General features: G+C 33.5%; 1 protein-coding gene across 3 annotated transcripts in view; it reads left to right on the top strand.

Moving 5' to 3' along the window:
- BSND (barttin CLCNK type accessory subunit beta) overlaps positions 1-14,983 on the top strand; it is a 216,891-nt gene extending 201,908 nt beyond the window's left edge. The window contains exon 4 of one of the 3 annotated variants that reach the window (XM_044085506.1): positions 13,634-14,983. In XM_044085506.1, coding sequence (XP_043941441.1) covers positions 13,634-14,048 — 415 coding nt within the window. In that variant the 3' untranslated portion in view covers positions 14,049-14,983. Of the gene's footprint in view, positions 1-2,802; positions 3,753-8,380; positions 9,328-13,633 lie in introns of those variants that run through there. The other 2 variants (XM_044085504.1, XM_044085503.1) reach the window with 2 other exon arrangements.
- Positions 14,984-19,825: the final 4,842 nt, after the last annotated feature.

Consider the following 19,825-nt stretch of genomic DNA (forward strand, 5'->3'; position numbering starts at 1 on the left):
GAAGTTGCTCTGGCACCAATTATGAGCATGAGCATGCACATGTTTCTATAACATCATATTTATTTTGGACAATCTGCTACCCACACAGAAGTTGAGTAACAAGCAAAAATTCTAGTTCAGCTCAGGAAAGCTGTTCCAACCAATCGTTCTCTTCCACTTGTATGTCAGTACTTGCAGTGCAGGCATTACATGGTGGAGAGCACATATGCCAGCATTACCAGCATACAGGTAGAGCTGTCCTGTAGGGGAAAAAAAACAGTTCCATTTGGCAATCAGTAATGATACTGCAAGTATTACATGATGATAAAGTCATATATCCAGAGCGCTATCACACTATTGCAGGTGTAGTATCAGTGCTGCAAAGTGTCTATCCAGGTCAAACAAAGGGCGCACACTTATGTGGTAGGAGGTTGTACAAGTTGTCAGTTTTATACACAGAAAGCTACTGTAATCTACTTAAAAAAATGAACAGTGCTTTAGCAGAGGAACCCCTACAGCACACCCCAACTGTAGTGTCAGGCATAATTCTGCATGCATCGCAGTTTTTCCTGTTGTGCAAGCAGTAATATGGCCAGCGTACTGGTGATACTGTTGATTATGTGGCAGGACTGGCAGTACATTACTTTCCCTAGGCATAAGTAGAGAGACTCATTTACATTGAATGTCCCAGAAACTTATTACCTTGCCCCAATGTAGAAGGTATGAAGTTCATTTGTGACATTGGTGTAGCATCTGTAGTTATTAGGAGTACTCCATCTTCACAGTATGATATCATATAAGGGGGAGAGCTATGATTATTACACAGAGCACCACCATCACCACCATTTTAGCCTAATTCATTAGGAATTTTCCTCTGTATGTTTCATGTTTTCATTAAACAGGTGAAACTAAAAGTAATACATGTGGATGATAACATTTTCCATGTGTATAACAGATTGTTATTATGCCCTGAAATATTTTAAAGTATAAAGGCAAAGAAATCTGAAAACTTAAAAGAAAGACTTACTGTTTTTATACTTCCAGTCATTACTTTATAGTAAAAATATCTTTTTTAGTTATCTTACAGCTGAAATTTAACTTTTAAAAGTGACACGAATACAGAAAAATAGTGAACACCTACTGGAGTAATCTCTCAATTAGTACAGCCATCAATACTTATAGACATAATTGAGAAAGCACATCTTAATTGCTTAATTGATTAATTGATAAACAATTGCAAGCAATTAAGTCTCTGCTAAATTGTTACAATCGTTCAACAAATTATAGCCCCTCAACCGTTAACATATTTCAGGAGATGAAAAACACACTGGAACTTCTGACCATTCACAGAAAGCAAAGCTGCTTTCCATGTGGTCACCAAAACGCATCATCAAAGTGATCTAAATATCCCCTACTGACAGAATGTAATGGCAGGTGTTCAGTTTATATTTTCCAGGATTTGATGCAATTTTAATAGTTAACTTTAGCTGAAAAGGGATCAAAAAGACAATCCTCTTTCTTTTTCTTTCTTTCTGTCTTTCTTTTGTTTATTTAAAATTTCTTTACCACAAACACTGATCAAAAGTGACCAGTTTCAATCTCAGCCAGGGAATACAAAGAAAGTCAGAATTATATTTAGTGAGAGATAACCAAAGTATTAATATAACATACTGGTCAGACGTGCAATGATATGATCAGTATTTTTGAAGTATTCGGTTTTCTTTCACGTAATCTTTAAGATCTACATACTTTTTCCTATAACTTTATACTTATGTTGAAATGTTCAAACAACTGTATATTATACTCGTCATATTGTCTATTCAAATACCAGTACAATATTTCTCAGTTACAGAATGTTTTAATAAAATGAGTATAGGTTTGTTATATCATATGTGCTGTTGAGGTGAGAAATAAGCAATTGTAAATAGTGGAGCAGTCAATAAATGAGATGCTTTTTCAAATGCAGAAAAATAAAGTAAAAGTTACAATCTGATTAAAATTCTAGCAACAGGCAACCTAAAATGTTGATGAGCAAGTAATGCTGCAAAGAATGTATACTTTTAAAGAGAGCTATAAAGAGCTCTACATAAACAGACAAGGAATAAGTGTATAACTCCAAATCAGCTCTCCAACAAATTTTATGGAGGGAGATGACCTTGTTCAATAACCTCCACCTCCCATTTTAAATGAGTTATAGTTTCTGGATGAGAGAAACAAATAAACCAAATGTATATACTTTCTGCATTATCATTTGCAATATCATACATTAAGACAGCAGAAAACTTTTATTTGTTGTTTATTTTTATTTTATAATGCTCTTCCATATTTAGCTTTGTATTTTATTCCATTTTCAGTAGTTTATCTTCAGACTGGCTTTGTATGTTTTATCTCAGACATCATACTTTATCAGATAAATGCCAGAAAACTTAAAGTGAAATAAAATTAGAAAGATACATTTACCAAAAAAAAAAAAACATAGGATCAAGCCAAAATTAAGGGGATAGGTTTCGTATAATGGTCAAGCCTCACCTCATAAACACAAGATACAAGGTTTAATTCTGACCTCAAGTTACTGGCTAGATTCAAAATGACCCTTAAAGGCAATTAGCCTACTATTTACCTATGAACTAAAAACTTTATTATAATATGTATATGTTGAATTGCTAGCATAATGCAGTAGGGTAATAAGTAAGCATAATAATTATATGAATACCCTGTTAAAGATAGTAGAGCTTGAAAAATAGTGTTATAACATCATGAAATAGATCTTTTTTAATTTTAAAATACAGTTTGCATTTCTGTTATATTTATTCTCTTACAAAGCAATCATGAAGGGTGCAGAGGATCTCGTTTGGCTTCCTTCCATGAAGATGAAGACTCCTTGTCTTCTGATGAGATGAACTCTTTTCATTCGGCCTGCAAAGCAGTGCACTATGCAGATGAAGGAAATGCCGCTATGAAACAGCTATACCCAGATCATCATCATTATGAAGATATTGCTTTAATTGACTACCTCCTTCTTAATGGGTCATGCCTATCAAAGAGCCAGAATCCAGTCCTGCTAAAAGATAACCAGCTGAATGATGCAGAAACTGATTTCTCAAAAAACATCCATTATGGTCAAACTGAACCAGATATAAAGCAAAAAACAGAGGAAGAAAAATCCATAGAAGCAGAAATGTATTATGGAATAAATGACAATTATGAAGATTCATGCACTGCTGGTGAATGTGAATGAAATGCAACATGACAAAAACATATTCTACTTAACTTATCAACTAGGGATAGATAAACATGATGTGTAGGCAAACACTTAAGATACTTAGACTTCATTGTTCTGAAGTCGGTAACATGACTGAAGAGGGATAGATAGGTTTAGTAAAATGAATCACTGCTCATTCCATTTAATCTAATGATGCAAATATTAAGCAAATAAAGGAAAGCATAAGAAAGACATTTGCTAACGGTGCTAATGACCTCGATTTATGATGCAACCCATAACGGCTTGGCACTGTAGAAGTAAAAAAAATACATAAATATATAACACAAATTCATCCTTTCAACAGTAAATTCTACCCTACTTCATATCAGAGTATATTTATAATATGAAATGTTTGCATTGAAGTCCTATCCTACCTGTTATAGGGCAAATTTTCTTTAGGACAGATGGTAAAATATAAAGGAATTCATCAAACTTTGGAAGAAATAATCTTCATATAATAATATATGAACATGCTTACATTATTAAGAATAATTGTGAAAACTAAAGTATGGGTAACTATAAACATTTTATTCTTTCTTTTTTTTTTGATTAGTGGATAACAACATCTCCATCAATGGATGTCTGCAATAATGAGAATGAGAAAATGGCTGACTGAGTTTCAGTGACAAAATGTATTGAATGGATTATGCAAAGTACTGGTGCATTCTGTTTTCAGAAATCTAAGCACTTTGGATGTGGAACAGCAAACAGATTGCTATTTGAGTCATTATAATGCATTTCATTTGTATTCATTTGGACGTGTCATTTTTGTTTGCCTTATATGATACTGTTGGATGTTGACCAGAATGACTAGGAGTGTGTATCCACTGCATCTATCACATTCCTGTTTGATGTGAACTATCAGATGATTTGGAAATAACACTCAACTAATAAAGTCATTATTTACACTTCCTTAGATGTGATGTGATTAACGTAGATGCAGTTACTTCAATAGTTCTCTTTGTTACAAAGCTTGCACTATCTTCTGACGTCATAAAAATAAAAGAGATGTCAGAAACTGGGAAAATTCTTAAAGGCTGAAATCCTAAATTCCATAAACAGTTTGTGTTTACAGAAAAAAAAAGTACTGTGATGGTGAATTTAATGAGTAATGCAGTGAAGCCCAAAGCAAAGTGAAACTGGGTTCCACTGTATATCAATAAAATCATATAAATGATCATGGATATTTTTCACATCATCATCATCACCATGGCCAGCCGCAGTGGTGCAGAGGTTAGCATTGCAGCCTCACAGAAAGAGGTTCTCTGGTTCGATCCTCGGCTGGGGTGCCTTCATGGTGGAGTCTGCATGTCCTCTCTGTGGTTGCGTGGGTTTCTTCAGTTTACTCCCACATCCCAAAGACATGCTGTAGGTGGATTGGACACTCTAAATTGGTCCTAGGCGTGAGTGCATGTATGTGTGTGCCTTCTGTGGAAGGTTGGGCACCAGGCTGGCAACTTGACACTGTAAAAACTCCACTGCCAATCATGAGTAAACAGGTGATCCGCTGTGTTGACCCCTAACCAGGAAAAGCCGAACGAAGAAGATAATCATCACCAGCACCATCTAAATAGTTTGATTACACAGATGAATTCCATGCGGTAAAGCTAATAGCATAATGGGTAACAACAAAAAAATCCAGTTGTGTTCAACCAAATTATTAAATTTCTAATTCAAATGTAGGCAATATAAAATTAGTTGAGCTCTTTTGTTCCTGACGTTAGGAACTGCATCAGAACAAATAATCTAAAATACAAACATCATACTAAATATTTAAGGGTAAAAATCACACCTCCAAAAAAGTTAAAACCACTAAGATCCTATTACTAATACACTACAATTTTAAGGTTTAGAATTTTTAAAGAGGCAAACCACATTTTTTTTGGATGATTACACTTCCATTCGCTTAAGTTTTAATACAGCAACAATGGAACAAGCATCATTCAAACCCAGTGAATGTGTGGCTTCCAGTAAAATTGCCACTTTAATTCATTTTTATCTAGGTGCTCATTGACCCAATAACCCCTAGGATCAAAAATTACCTGTTCAACAATAGTTAACTTAATATGTTGCAAATTTTTAGAATCGCATGAAGGCAGTTAAATTTTTTTTTCCCGCTGATTATGATTTTCTTAATAAAATTGGAGATAGACCATATGTTGTTTAAAAAAGGATACATCTTTCAAAAAATTACTGGAACAGAATGCTGTTTTGCACAGTCAGAAAAAAAGGTATGATTAAATATGGGAGGTGCTTACAGTCCCCCAACATACTCATGGAAAAGAAAGTTATGGTCAGAGGTAGCACCTATTCTATAAAAAGGCCTTTTTCATCTGATTCTAAACAGGTCATCTATCTGGCCTGTTGTAACACATGATCAGCATTTTTTGTGGGCAAAACCTCTAGGAGATTAAAAAAAGAGAATTTACAAACACCTCGTGGACATTAAAAATGCAATAATACAAGTGGCTTATATAGGCACACTGCACAATTTCCAACACCTTTTTTTCAAGTTTACTACTGTTGAACAGGTAGTTTTTAATCCTAGGGGTTATTTGGCCAATGAGTACCTAGATAAAAATGAATTAAAGTGGCAATTATTACTGGATGCCACACATTCACCAAGTTTGACTGATGCCTGTTCCATTACTGCTGTATTAAAACTTAAGAGACCGGAAGTGTAATCATCAAACAAAATGTGGTTTGCCTCTTCAAAAATTCTAAGCCTTAAAATTGTATTGACTTAGTAATAAGATCTTATTGGTTTTAACTTTCTTTGGAGGTGTGGTTTTACCTTTAAATATCTAATATGATGCCTGTATTTTTAATTTTTTATTCTGATGAAGTTTCAAATGTCAGAAATGAAAGCACACAACTAATTTTATATTGTCTATACTTGCATTAAAAATGTATTAATTTGGTTGAACACAACTGAATTTTTTTGTTGTTACACATTGTGCTATTGGCTTTACCACATGGAATTAATCTGTGTTTTTCGAGTTTGTGAATATTCTAAGAGTTGCTTGTTTTTGTTACTAGTTTCCTTGATTGCAGTTAAGAGCATGAACAATTCTTACTTGTTTGTCTGTGTTACAATTTATTTTATTGCACTGTATTTATTTTTTATTTATTTTATTTATTTATTTATTTATTTATTTATTTGCAGTTGGTTTACCAGGATAGTCCATTGGGCCAATAAAAACCCGTTTTCAATGGAGTCCTGGGGAGAAAAGCTCCAAAACAAAGGTTACAAAGAGATTACAGCAGTTTACAATTTCATTTATTTATTTATTTTTGTTGTTGACTGGATTATCCATCTGATCAAAGTCCATTTCAAAGGAGTCTAGGAAATAGATATCTGATATTTATGCATGAACAATTTATGCAATAAACCATGAAATAACATTTACATATAATTTTGTAACAAAGCAAATGAAAAGTATATGCCAATTTATGCTTATACACAAATACATGAAATTGTAAAGTTCAAAAGAATAATTCAGAGTGAAATAAAACTATAAATCAATAATTCAAAAAATATTCACAAGATAAAGGACAGTGGACTAGTAGTTTAGCTGAAAATTTAATTTCCATGTGGAGAGAATAATGTTGTACAGACAAATAACACTTATGTTACTTCTGACTCTCTTAGGACAGATAGGCTACCAAAGCCCTCCCATAAGAACCCCCACCTCATCAACTAGTCCTTGCATATCCACATTTAGGAGCATTTCAGACTTTCTGTACATATCCCCTGAACTATATTCCAGCACTCATGTTGCTCTTTTTACTTAGAAATATATGAAATATAATATAAATACATAATCCCAAAAATTGACCTTCAAAGTCAAATATAAATCAAAGTGGTCCTATCTTCTTCATCTCTTATAAAGTAAATTCAAACTAAGTGGTGATACTCCACTAAATCCTGGTCCCATTTTAAATCAACAAAGCACCGCCACCTCCACTGTACAACTGTCTGCCCTTACACCACTCTAAATATGAAGTTTAAACTGAGCTTTCCTCAATAATAAACTACAAGAACACGATGAATGCTTAGCATGCTACACCCTATATATAACAGTTATTACAGAAACATGGGTAAAACTGGAAATTAAAGATGATGAAATATTACCCCAGGCTTTAACATGTTCAGACTGGACAGAAAAATATGGAGGCAACAAAGCAATAATACATAAAGAAAATACAGAATTAAATCTTCATACCCATGATATCCTCAACTTTGAAAAGCAGAAATCATTATCTCTTACCTCCAACTTAATATCAAAAGGACCATATGCATTGTAGTATTATATATACCACCTGGTAACAATACTACCATAGTCAAGGATATCATCCACTGGTTATCCCAAACATACACCAACAATTTTATTTATTTTATTTTATTTTATTTTACATTTGTTGACCGGGCTAGCCCAACTAGATATATGTCCATTTTCAGTAGAGGCCTGGGGAGATAAGCAACACATTAAGCTAATAAAACAGGACAGCAAAAACTCAAAAAAGATTTCAATACATTATTCATGAAGAAACCATTAGAATGGGTGACCTAAGTATTTACTGGCAAATATGCAACTCAGCAACCCCCTCTAACTCACTAAATCTGTTTGCTTTTTTTATTTCCAATTAATCCATATGATTTTCAGTAGTTTATCTTCGGACTGGCTTTGTACGTTTTATCTCAGATATCATACTTTATCAGATAAATGCCACAAAACCTAAAGTGAAATAAAATTAGAAAGATACATTTAGCAAATGAAAAAGTACATAGGATCAAGACAAAATTAAGAGGATAGGTTTCGTATAATGGTCAAGGTCCTCACCTCATAAACACAAGATACAAGGTTTAATTCTGACCTCAAGTTACTGGCTAGATTAAAAATGACCATTAAAGACAATTAGCCTACTATTTACCTATGAACTAAAAACGTTATTATAATATGTATATGTTGAATTGCTAGCAAAATGCAGTAGGGTAATAAGTAAGCATAATAATTATATGATTACCCTGTTAAAGATAGTAGAGCTTGAAAAATAGTGTTATAACATCATGAAATAGATCGTTTTTTAATTTTAAAACACAGTTTGCATTTCTGTTATATTTATTCTCTTACAAAGCAACCACAAAGGGTACAGAGGATCTCGTTTGGCTTCCTTCCATGAAGATGAAGACTCCTTGTCTTCTGATGAGATGAACTCTTTTCATTCGGCCTGCAAAGCAGTGCACTATGCAGATGAAGGAAATGCCGCTATGAAACAGCTATACCCAGATCATCATCATTATGAAGATATTGCTCTAATTGACTACCTCCTTCTTAATGGGTCATGCCTATCAAAGAGCCAGAATCCAGTCCTGCTAAAGGATAACCAGCTGAATGATGCAGAAACTGATTTCTCAGAAAGCATCAATTATAGTCACTCTGAACCAGATATAAAGCAAAAAACAGAGAAAGAGAAATCCATAGAAGCAGAAATGTATTATGGAATAAATGACAATTATGAAGATTCATGCACTACTGGTGAATGTGAATGAAATGCAACATGACAAAAACATATTGTACTTCACTTATCAACTAGGGATAGAGAAACAAGATGTGTAGGCAAACACTTAAGATATTTAGACTTCATTGTTCTGAAGTCGGTAACATGAGTGAAGAGGGATAGATAGGTTTAGTAAAATAAATCACTGCTCATTCCATTTAATCTAATGATGCAAATATTAAGCATATAAAGGAAAGCATAAGAAAGACATTTGCTAACGGTGCTAATGACCTCGGTTTATGATGCAACCCATAACGGCTTGGCACTGTAGAAGTAAAAAAAATACATAAATATATAACACAAATTCATCCTTTCAACAGTAAATTCTACCCTACTTCATACTGGAGTATATTTATAATATGAAATGTTGGCATTGAAGTCCTATCCTACCTGTTATAGGGCAAATTTTCTTTAGGACAGATGGCAAAATATAAAGGAATTCATCAAACTTTGGAAGAAATAATCTTCATATAATAATATATAAACAGGCTTACATTATTAAAAATAATTGTGAAAACTAAAGTATGGGTAACTATAAACATTTTATTCTTTCTTTTTTTTTTTGATTAGTGGATAACAACATCTCCATCAATGGATGTCTGCAATAATGAGAATGAGAAAATGGCTGACTGAGTTTCAGTGACAAAACGTCTTGAATGGATTATGCAAAGTACTGGTGCATTCTGTTTTCAGAAATCTCAGCACTTTGGATGTGGAACAGCAAACAAATTGCTTTTTGAGTCATTATAATGCATTTCATTTGTATTCATTTGGACATGTGCCATTTTTGTTTGCCTTATATGATACTATTGGATGCTGACCAGAATGACTAGGAGTGTGTATCCACTGCATCTATCACATTTCTGTTTGTTGAATTGTCAGACATTTTGGAAATAACACTCAATTAATAAAGTCATTATTTACATTTCCTTAGATGTGATGTTATTAACGTAAGTGCAGTTACTTCAATAGTTATCTTTGTTACAAAGCTTGCACTATCTTCTGAGGTCATAAAAATAAAATACATGTCATTAACAGGGAAAATTCTTAAAGGCTGAAATCCTAAATTCTATAAACAGTTTGCGTTTACAGAAAAAAAAGTACTGTGATGGTGAATTTAATGAGTAATGCAGTGAAGCTCAAAGCAAAGTGAAACTGGGTTCCACTGTATATGAATAAAATCATATAAATGATCATGGATATTTTTCACATAATCATCACCATGGGCGGCCGCGGTGGTGCAGAGGTTAGTGTTGCAGCCTCGCAGCAAGAGGTCTCCGGTTCGATCCTCGGCTCGGGTACCTTCTGGGTGGAGTCTGCATTTCCTCACTGTCATCGCGTGGTTTTCTTCTGGGTGCTCCAGTTTCCTCCCACATCCTAAAGACATGCTGTAGGTGGATTGGGCACGCTAAATTGGCCCTAGGCGTGAGTGCGTGCATGTGTGCACCTTCTGTGGAAGGTTGGGCTGGCAATTCGACACTGTAAAAATGCCACTGCCAATCATAAGCAGACAGGTGATCCACTGTGGTGACCACTAACTGGGAAAAGTCGAAAGAAGAAGAAGAAGATCATCATCACCATCTAAATAGTTTGATTACACAGATGAATTCCATGTGGTAAAGCTAATAGCACAATGGGTAACAACAAAAAAGTCCAGTTATGGTCAACCAAATTATTAAATTTCTAATTTAAATGTAGACAATATAAAATTAGTTGAGCTCTTTTGTTCCTGACATTAGGAACTGCATCAGAACAAATAATCTAAAATACAGACATCATACTACTTAAGAGTAAAATCGCACCTCCAAAGAAAGTTAAAACCATTAAGATCCTATTACTAATACAATACAATTTTAAGGCTTAAAATTTTTAAAGAGGCAAAGCACAGTTTTTTTGGATGATTACACTTCCAGTCGCTTAAATTTTAATATAGCAACAATGAAACAGGCATCATTCAAACCTGGTGAATGTGTGGCTTCCAGTAAAAATTGCAACTTTAATTCATTTTTATTTAGGTGCTCATTGACCCAATAACCCCTAGGATCAAAAACTACCTGTTCAACAATAGTTAACTTAATATGTTGGAAATTTTTAGAATCGCATGAAGGCAGTTAAATTTTTTCCGCTGATTATGATTTTCTTAATAAAATTGGAGATAGACCATATGTTGTTTATAAAAACTATACATCTTTCAAAAAATTACTGGAACAGAATGCTGTTTTACACAGTCAGAAAAAAAAAGGTATGATTAAATATGGGAGGTGCTCACAGTCCCCCAACATACTCGTGGGAAAAAAAGTTCTGGTTAGAGGTAGCACCTATTCTATAAAAAGGCATTTTTCATGTGATTCTAAACAGGTCATCTATCTGGCCTATTGTAACACATGATCAGCATTTTTTGTGGGCAAAACCTCAAGGAGATTAAAAGAGAATTTACAAACACCTCGTAGACATTAAAAAATGCAAGAATACAAGTGGCTTATGTAGGCACACTGCAGAATTTCCAACACATTTTTTTTCAAGTTTACTGCTGTTGAACAGGTAGTTTTTTGATCCTAGGGGTTATTTGGTCAATGGGTACATAGATAAAAATGAATGAAAGTGGCAATTATTACTGGATGCCACACATTCACCAGGTTTGACTGATGCCTGTTCCATTACTGCTGTATTAAAACTTAAGAGACTGGAAGTGTAATCATCCAAAAAATGTGGTTTGCCTCTTTAAAAATTCTAAGCCTTAAAATTGTATTGAATTAGCAATATGATTTTATTGGTTTTAACTCTCTTTGGAGGTATGGTTTTGCCTTTAAATATCTAATATGATGCCTGTATTTTAGATTTTTCTTCTGATGAAGTTCCTAATGTCAGGAATGAAGGCACACAACTAATTTTATATTGTCTACATTTGCATTAAAAATTTAATAATTTGGTTGAACACAACTGAATTTTTTTGTTATTACACATTGTGCTATTGGCTTTACCACATGGAATTAATCTGTGTTTTTGGAGTTGGTGAATATTCCAAGAGTTGCTTGTTTTTGTTGCTAGTTTCCTTGATTGCAGTTAAGAGCATGCACAATTCTTACTTGTTTGTCTATGTTACAATTTATTTTGTTGCACTGTATTTATTTTTTATTTATTTATTTATTTTTGCTGTTGTTGACTGGATTATTCATGTAATCAAAGTCCGTTTCAAAGGAGTCTAGGAAAAAGATATCTGATATTTATACATGAAGAATTTATGCAATAAAACATGAAACAACATTTACACATAATTTTGTAACAAAGCAAATGAAAAATATATGCCAGTGTATGCTTATACACAAATACATGAAACTGTAAGGTCCAAAAGAATAATTCAGAGTGAAAGAAAAAACTATAAATCAATAATTCAATAAATATTCACAAGATAAATGACAGTGGACTAGCAGTTTAGCTGACAATTTACCTTCTATGTGGAGAGAATAATGTTGTACAGACAAATAAAACTTGTTATTTCTGACTCTCTTAGGACAGATAGGCTACCAACCCCCTCCCATAAGAACCTCCACCTCATCAACTAGTCCTTGCATATCCACACTTAGGAGCATTTCAGACTTTCTGTACATATCCCCTGAACTATATTCCAGCTCTCGTGTTACTCTTTTTACTTAGAGATATATGAAATATAATATAAATACATAATCCCAAAAAGTGACCTTAAAAGTCAAATATAAATCTAAGTGGGCCTGTCTTCTTCATCTCTTATGAACTAAATTCAAACTAAGGGGTGATACTCAGCTAAATCCTGGTCCCATTTTAAATCAACAAAGCATCGCCACCTCCACTGTACAACTGTCCACTCTTACACCACTCTAAATTTGAAGTGCAAACTGAGCTTTCCTCAATAATAAACTGCAAGAACACCATGAATGCTTAGCATGCTACACCCTATATATAACAGTTGTTACAGAAACATGGGTAAAACTGGAAATTAAAGACAAAATATTACCCCAGGCTTTAACATGTTCAGACTGGACAGAAAAATATGGAGGCAACAAAGCAATAATACATAAAGAAAATACAGAATTAAATCTTCATACCCATGATATCCTCAACGTTGACAAACCAGAAATCATTATCTCTTACCTCCAACTTAATATCAAAAAGACCATATGCATTGTAGCATTATATATACCACCTCGTAACAATATATTACCATAGTCAAGGATATCATCCACTGGTTATCCCAAACATACACCAACAAACCATTAGAATGGGCGACCTAAATAGTGACTGGAAAACATGCAACTCAGCAACCCCCTCTAACTCACTAAATCTGTTTGCTTTTTTATTTCCAATTAATCCATACCCTTTTCAGTAGTTTATCTTCAGACTGGCTTTGTACGTTTTATCTCAGACATCATACTTTATCAGATAAATGGCAGAAAATTTAAAGTGAAATAAAATTAGAAAAATACATTTACCAAAAGAAAAAGTTCATAGGATCAAGACAAAATTAAGGGGATAGGTTTCGTATAATGGTCAAGGTCCTCAGCTCATAAGCACAAGATACAAGGTTTAATTCTGACCTCATGTTACTGGCTAGATTCAAAATGACCCTTAAAGGCAATTAGCCTACTATTTACCTATGAACTAAAAACTTTATTATAATATGTATATGTTGAATTGCTAGCATAATACAGTTTGGTAATAAGTAAGCATCATAATTATATGATTACCCTGTTAAAGATAGTAGAGCTTGAAAATAGTGTTATAACATCATGAAATAGATTGTTTTTAATTTTAAAATACAGTTTGCATTTCTGTTATATTTATTCTCTTACAAAGGAACCATGAAGGGTACAGAGGATCTCATTTGGCTTCCTTCCATGAAGATGAAGACTCCTTGTCTTCTGATGAGATGAACTCTTTTCATTTGGCCTGCAAAGCAGTGCACTATGCAGATGAAGGAAATGCCGCTATGAAACAGCTATACCCAGATCATCATCATTATGAAGATATTGCTTTAACTGACTACCTCCTTCTTAATGGGTCATGCCTATCAAAGAGCCAGAATCCAGTCCTGCTAAAGGATAACCAGCTGACTGATGCAGAAACTGATTTCTCAGAAAGCATCCATTATGGTCACACTAAACCAGATATAAAGCAAAAAACAGAGGAAGAAAAATCCATAGAAGCAGAAATGTATTATGGAATAAATGACAATTACAATGATTCATGCTCTGCTGGTGAATGTGAATAAAATGCAACATGACAAAAACATATTCTAGTTAAGTTATCAACTAGGGATAGATAAACATGATGTGAAAGCAAGCACTTAAGATATTTAGACTTCATTGTTCTGAAGTCGGTAACATGACTGAAGAGGGATAGATAGGTTTAGTAAAATGAATCACTGTTCATTCTATTTAATCTAATGATGCAAATATTAAGCATATAAAGGAAAGCATAAGAAAGACATTTGCTAATGGTGCTAATGACCTCGATTTATGATGCAACCCATAACGGCTTGGCACTGTAGAAGTAAAAAAAATACATAAATATATAACACAAATTCATGCTTTCAACAGTAAATTCTACCCTACTTCATACCGGAGTATATTTATAATATGAAATGTTTGCATTGAAGTTGTATCCTACCTGTTATAAGGCAGATTTTCTTTAGGACGGATGGCAAAATATAAAGGAATTCATCAAAATATGGAAGAAATAATCTTCATAAAATAATATATATACAGGCTTACATTATTAAGAATAATTGTGAAAACTAAAGTATGGGTAACTATAAACATTTTATTCGTTCTTTTTTTTTTTGATTAGTGGATAACAACATCTCCATCAATGGATGTCTGCAATAATGAGAATGAGAAAATGGCTGACTGAGTTTCAGTGGCAAAACGTCTTGAATGGATTATGCAAAGTACTGGTGCATTCTGTTTTCAGAAATCTCAGCACTTTGGATGTGGAACAGCAAACAAATTGCTTTTTGAGTCATTATAATACATTTCATTTGTATTCATTTGGATGTATCATTTTTGTTTGCCTTATATGATACCGTTGGATGCCGAACTGAATGACGAGGAGTGTGTATCCACTGCATCTATCACATTCCTGTTTGTTGAACTGTCAGACGTTTTGGAAATAACACTCAATTAATAAAGTCATTATTTACATTTCCTTAGATGTGATGTGATTAACGTAGGTGCAGTTACTTCAATAGTTCTCTTTGTTACACAGCTTGCACTATCTTCTGACGTCATAAAAATAAAAGATGTCAGAAACAGGGAAAATTCTTAAAGGCTGAAATCCTAAATTGTATAAACAGTTTGCGTTTATAGAAAAAAAGTACTGTGATTGTGAATTTAATGAGTAATGCAGTGAAGCCCAAAGCAAAGTGAAACTGGGTTCCACTGTATATCAATAAAATCACATAAATGATCATGGATATTTTTCACATAATCATCATCATCACCATCACCATCTAAATAGTTTGATTACACAGATGAATTCCATGCGGTAAAACTAATAGCACAATGGGTAACAACAAAAAAATCCAGTTGTGTTCAACCAAATTATTAAATTTCTATTTCAAATGTAGGCAATATAAAATTAGTTGAGCTCTTTTGTTCCTGATGTTAGGAACTGCATCAGAACAAATAATCTAAAATACAGATATCATACTAAATATTTAAGGGTAAAATCACACCTCCAAAGAAAGCTAAAACCACTAAGATCCTATTACTAATACAATACAATTTTAAGGCTTAGAATTTTTAAAGAGGCAAACCACATTTTTTTGGATGATTACACTTCCAGTCGCTTAAATTTTAATACAGCAACAATGGAACAGGCATCATTCAAACCCGGTGAATGTGTAGCTTCCAGTAAAAATTGACACTTTAATTCATTTTTATCTAGGTGCTCATTATCTAGGGGCTCAAAAACTACCTGTTCAACAATAGTTAACTTAATATGCTGGAAATTTTTAGAATCGCATGAAGGCAGTTAAATTTTTTTCCGCTGATTATGATTTTCTTAATAAAATTGGAGATAGACCATATATTGTTTATAAAAAGGATGCATCTTTCAGAAAATTACTGGAACAGAATGCTGTTTTGCACAGTCAGAAAAAAAATGTATGATTAAATATGGGAGGTGCTCACAGTCCCCCAACATACTCGTGGGAAGGTTATGGTCAGAGGTAGCACCTATTCTATAAAAGGGCATTTTTCATGTGATTCTAAACAGGTCATCTATCTGGCCTGTTGTGACACATGATCAGCACTTTTTTGTGGGCAAAACCTTTAGGAGATTAAAAGAGAGAATTTACAAACACCTTGTAGATATTAAAAAATGCAAGAATACAAGTGGCTTATATAGGCACACTGCACAATTTCCAATGGATGTTTTTCAAGTTTACTACTGTTAAACAGCTAGTTTTTTTATCCTAGGGGTTATTTGGTCAATGAGTACCTAGATAAAAATTAATGAAAGTGGCAATTATTACTGGATGCCACACATTCACAAGGTTTGACTGATGCCTGCTCCATTACTGCTGTATTAAAACTTAAGAGACTGGAAGTGTAGTAATCCAAAAAATGTGGTTTGCCTCTTTAAAAATTCTAAGCCTTAAATTGTATTGAATTAGTAATATGATCTTATTGGTTTTAACTTTCTTTGGAGGTGTGGTTTTACCTTTAAATATCTAATATGATGCCTGTATTTTAGATGTTTTATTCTGATAAAGTTCCTAATGTCAGGAATGAAAGCACACAACTAATTTTATATTGTCTACATTTGCATTAAAAATGTAATAATTTAGTTGAACACAACTGGATTTTTTTGTTGTTATACATTGTGCTATTGGCTTTACCACATGGAATTAATCTGTGTTTTTGGAGTTTGCGAATATTCCAAGAGTTGCTTGTTTTGTTACTAGTTTGCTTGATTGCAGTTAAGAGCATGCGCAATTCTTACTTGCTTGTCTATGTTACAATTTATTTTATTTTATTGCATTGTATTTTTTTTATTTATTTATTTTTGTTGTTGTTTACTGGATTATCCATCTGATCAAAGTCCATTTCAAAGGAGTCTAGGAAAAATATATCTGATATTTGTACATGAAGAATCTATGCAGTAAAAACATGACAAAATAACATTTACACATAATTTTGTAACAAGGCAAATGGAAAGTATATGCCAATTTATGCTTATACACAAATACATGAAATTGTAAAGTTCAAAAGAATAATTCAGAGTGAAAGAAAACTAAAAATCAATAATTCAAAAAATATTCACAAGATAAAGGACAGTAGACTAGTAGTTTAGCTGACAATGTACCGTCCATGTGGCGAGAATAATGTTGTACAAATAACACTTATGTTACTTCTGACTCTCTTAGGACAGATAGGCTACCAAACCCCTCCCATAGGAACCCCCACCTCATCAACTAGTCCTTGCATATCCACACCTAGGAGCATTTCAGACTTTCTGTACATATCCCCAAACTATATTCCAGCACTCTGTTGCTTTTTTTACTTAAAGATATATGAAATATAATATAAATACATAATCCCAAAAAGTGACCTTAAAAGTCAAATATAAATCTAAGTGGTCCTGTCTTCTTCATCTCTTATGAGCTAAATTCAAGCTAAGGGGTGATACTCAGCTAAATCCTTGTCCCATTTTAAATCAACAAAGCACCGCCTCCCCCACTGTACAACTGTCCATCCTTACACCATTCTAAATTTGAAGTTCAAGCTGAGCTTTCCTCAATAATAAATTACAAGAACACCATGAATGCTTAGCATGCTACACACTATATATAACAGTTGTTACGGAAACATGGGTAAAACTGGAAATTAAAGACAATGAAATATTACCCCAGGCTGTAACTTGCTCAGGCGGACAGAAAAAATGGAGGCAACAAAGCAATAATACATAAAGAAAATACAGAATTAAATCTTCATACCCATGATATCCTCAACTTTGACAAAGCAGAAATCATTATCTCTTACCTCCAACTTAATATCAAAAAGATCATATGCATTGTAGCATTTTATATATATATTTACCACCTGGTAACAATACCACCATAGTCAAGGATATCATTCACTGGTTATCCCCAACATACACCAACAAACCATTAGAATGGGTGATCTAAATATTGACTGGCAAACATGCAACTCAGCAACCCCCTCTAACTCACTAAATCTGTTTGCTTTTTTTATTTCCAATTAATCCATACCACTACAAGAACAGGCAAAAAATAAAAAATAGGTAATTTATACTGGTCAGGATTCTTACCACCAAAATCAATACTATAAAGTCTTCTGGAAGCTTACCTGACAGTGTTAGCAACTATCTCCCTTCATATGTATGGAGACAATGGCAAAACTTAAATAAGCTAGTAATACACAACCAAATATACAGCTTAACTTAATTTAACAAAGAGGCCTTCATCTCCGCCCTTTACTTCTGTAGCTGGAATACACTAAGCACATTGTCTTTAGATGATGCTATCTCTCACTTCAGCAACACTTATCATAATATTCCAAATGAAATGGCACCAAATTAATGCCAGTATCTTGGCTGACTAAGAAAACCAAGCAACTAGTCAGACAAAGAGGTAAAACCTGGATACTTTGTTATACAAACAAAATTCAAGACACTTTCCAAAGTTTTATACAACTTACAAACCTATCTAAGTAACAGATTAAAATTACAAAAGTTCCTATTACTTAAAGGTCCAACAGAAATACAAAAGCAGCTCCAAATTATTTTGTTCGACTATCAAAAAACATCTTTAACCAGTCAATCTATCACTGCCACCCCCACAAACAATAACAGCAAGAATGACATCCTATCCAAATGTAATTCATATTTTATAATACTCTTTCTCTAATCAAAGAAAACACCCACACACACTCCTCTGCACATCAACTCAATTAATTGACAACACAGAGAGACTCACTTTTAACCTCTTTAAACCTCCACTCTTAGAAAAATATTACATAATCTAAAACCAACATCCTCAGCTGATTACAACTTGCCAGATGAATATCTAAAACTAGCATCAGAAGCTCTGCTACTCCACATCTCCATATTAACAAACCATTCGATAACAAAAAACATGTCCCAGACATCTGGAAAATGTCATACATTGTTTGATTACACAAAGGTGGCACCTCTACTGATTCCTGAAATTATAGACACTTTACAATTTCATAATCAAAATCTGGAAAGTTGTGCCCATGCCCAGCTTATCAGCCACCTCACTGACAAATATCTCCTGTTCAGAACACAAAACACCTTCTGTCCTAGCCATGGCACAATCACTGCCCTCATTAGCTTTATCAATATCATAAATCAAAATAGAAGTGAAGGTAAAATAGTCTCATCCTGCTTCATTGACCTCTCATAGCCTTTGATACAGTCTCCCTCTAAAAACTCCTTCTTGAACTCTTATCACTTGAGCTGAGTTAATCTTCCTTGTCCTGGTGTCGCAGCTATCTGTCCAACAGACAACAAGCTGTCAAATAGCACTAAGAATGTTCACCATTTCTTCCAGTCTCAGTTGGTGCTACAAGTACCAATATTGGATCCACTTTTATTCAACATTTTCACTAATAATCTTCGTATTGCAAGTAAACTTGCCACTGCTGTACAAAATATAGACAATTCTATACTTATTTGCTCTGTTCTATGTCTCCTAAAATTTCAAGCAATCATCAAACTCTCCTTCTCTGCTAGAGAATTTTAGCTATATAATTCACACTTTCTGTAAAACCCATATAAAACAAAGTTAATTGCTCTTTACTCCTAAAATATACAACAACCTAAAACATACCTTCCATTAAACCTCAGTCAACAGCACTAAAATTGAAGAATTCTTCAAAATTAGTTACAGGAGTTTAATTGATGACTAAATAATTTTTTACCAGCACCTCCATCAAGCCACTGAAAAAAACACACATGAAACATGGCTCCCTCTACAAGGTTAAGCAATATCTCACAGAT

The sequence above is a fragment of the Protopterus annectens genome, chromosome 10.part0, assembly GCF_019279795.1.
Source record: "Protopterus annectens isolate FY-2018-M chromosome 10.part0, PAN1.0, whole genome shotgun sequence".
In the NCBI taxonomy this organism is placed as follows: domain Eukaryota; kingdom Metazoa; phylum Chordata; order Ceratodontiformes; family Protopteridae; genus Protopterus; species Protopterus annectens.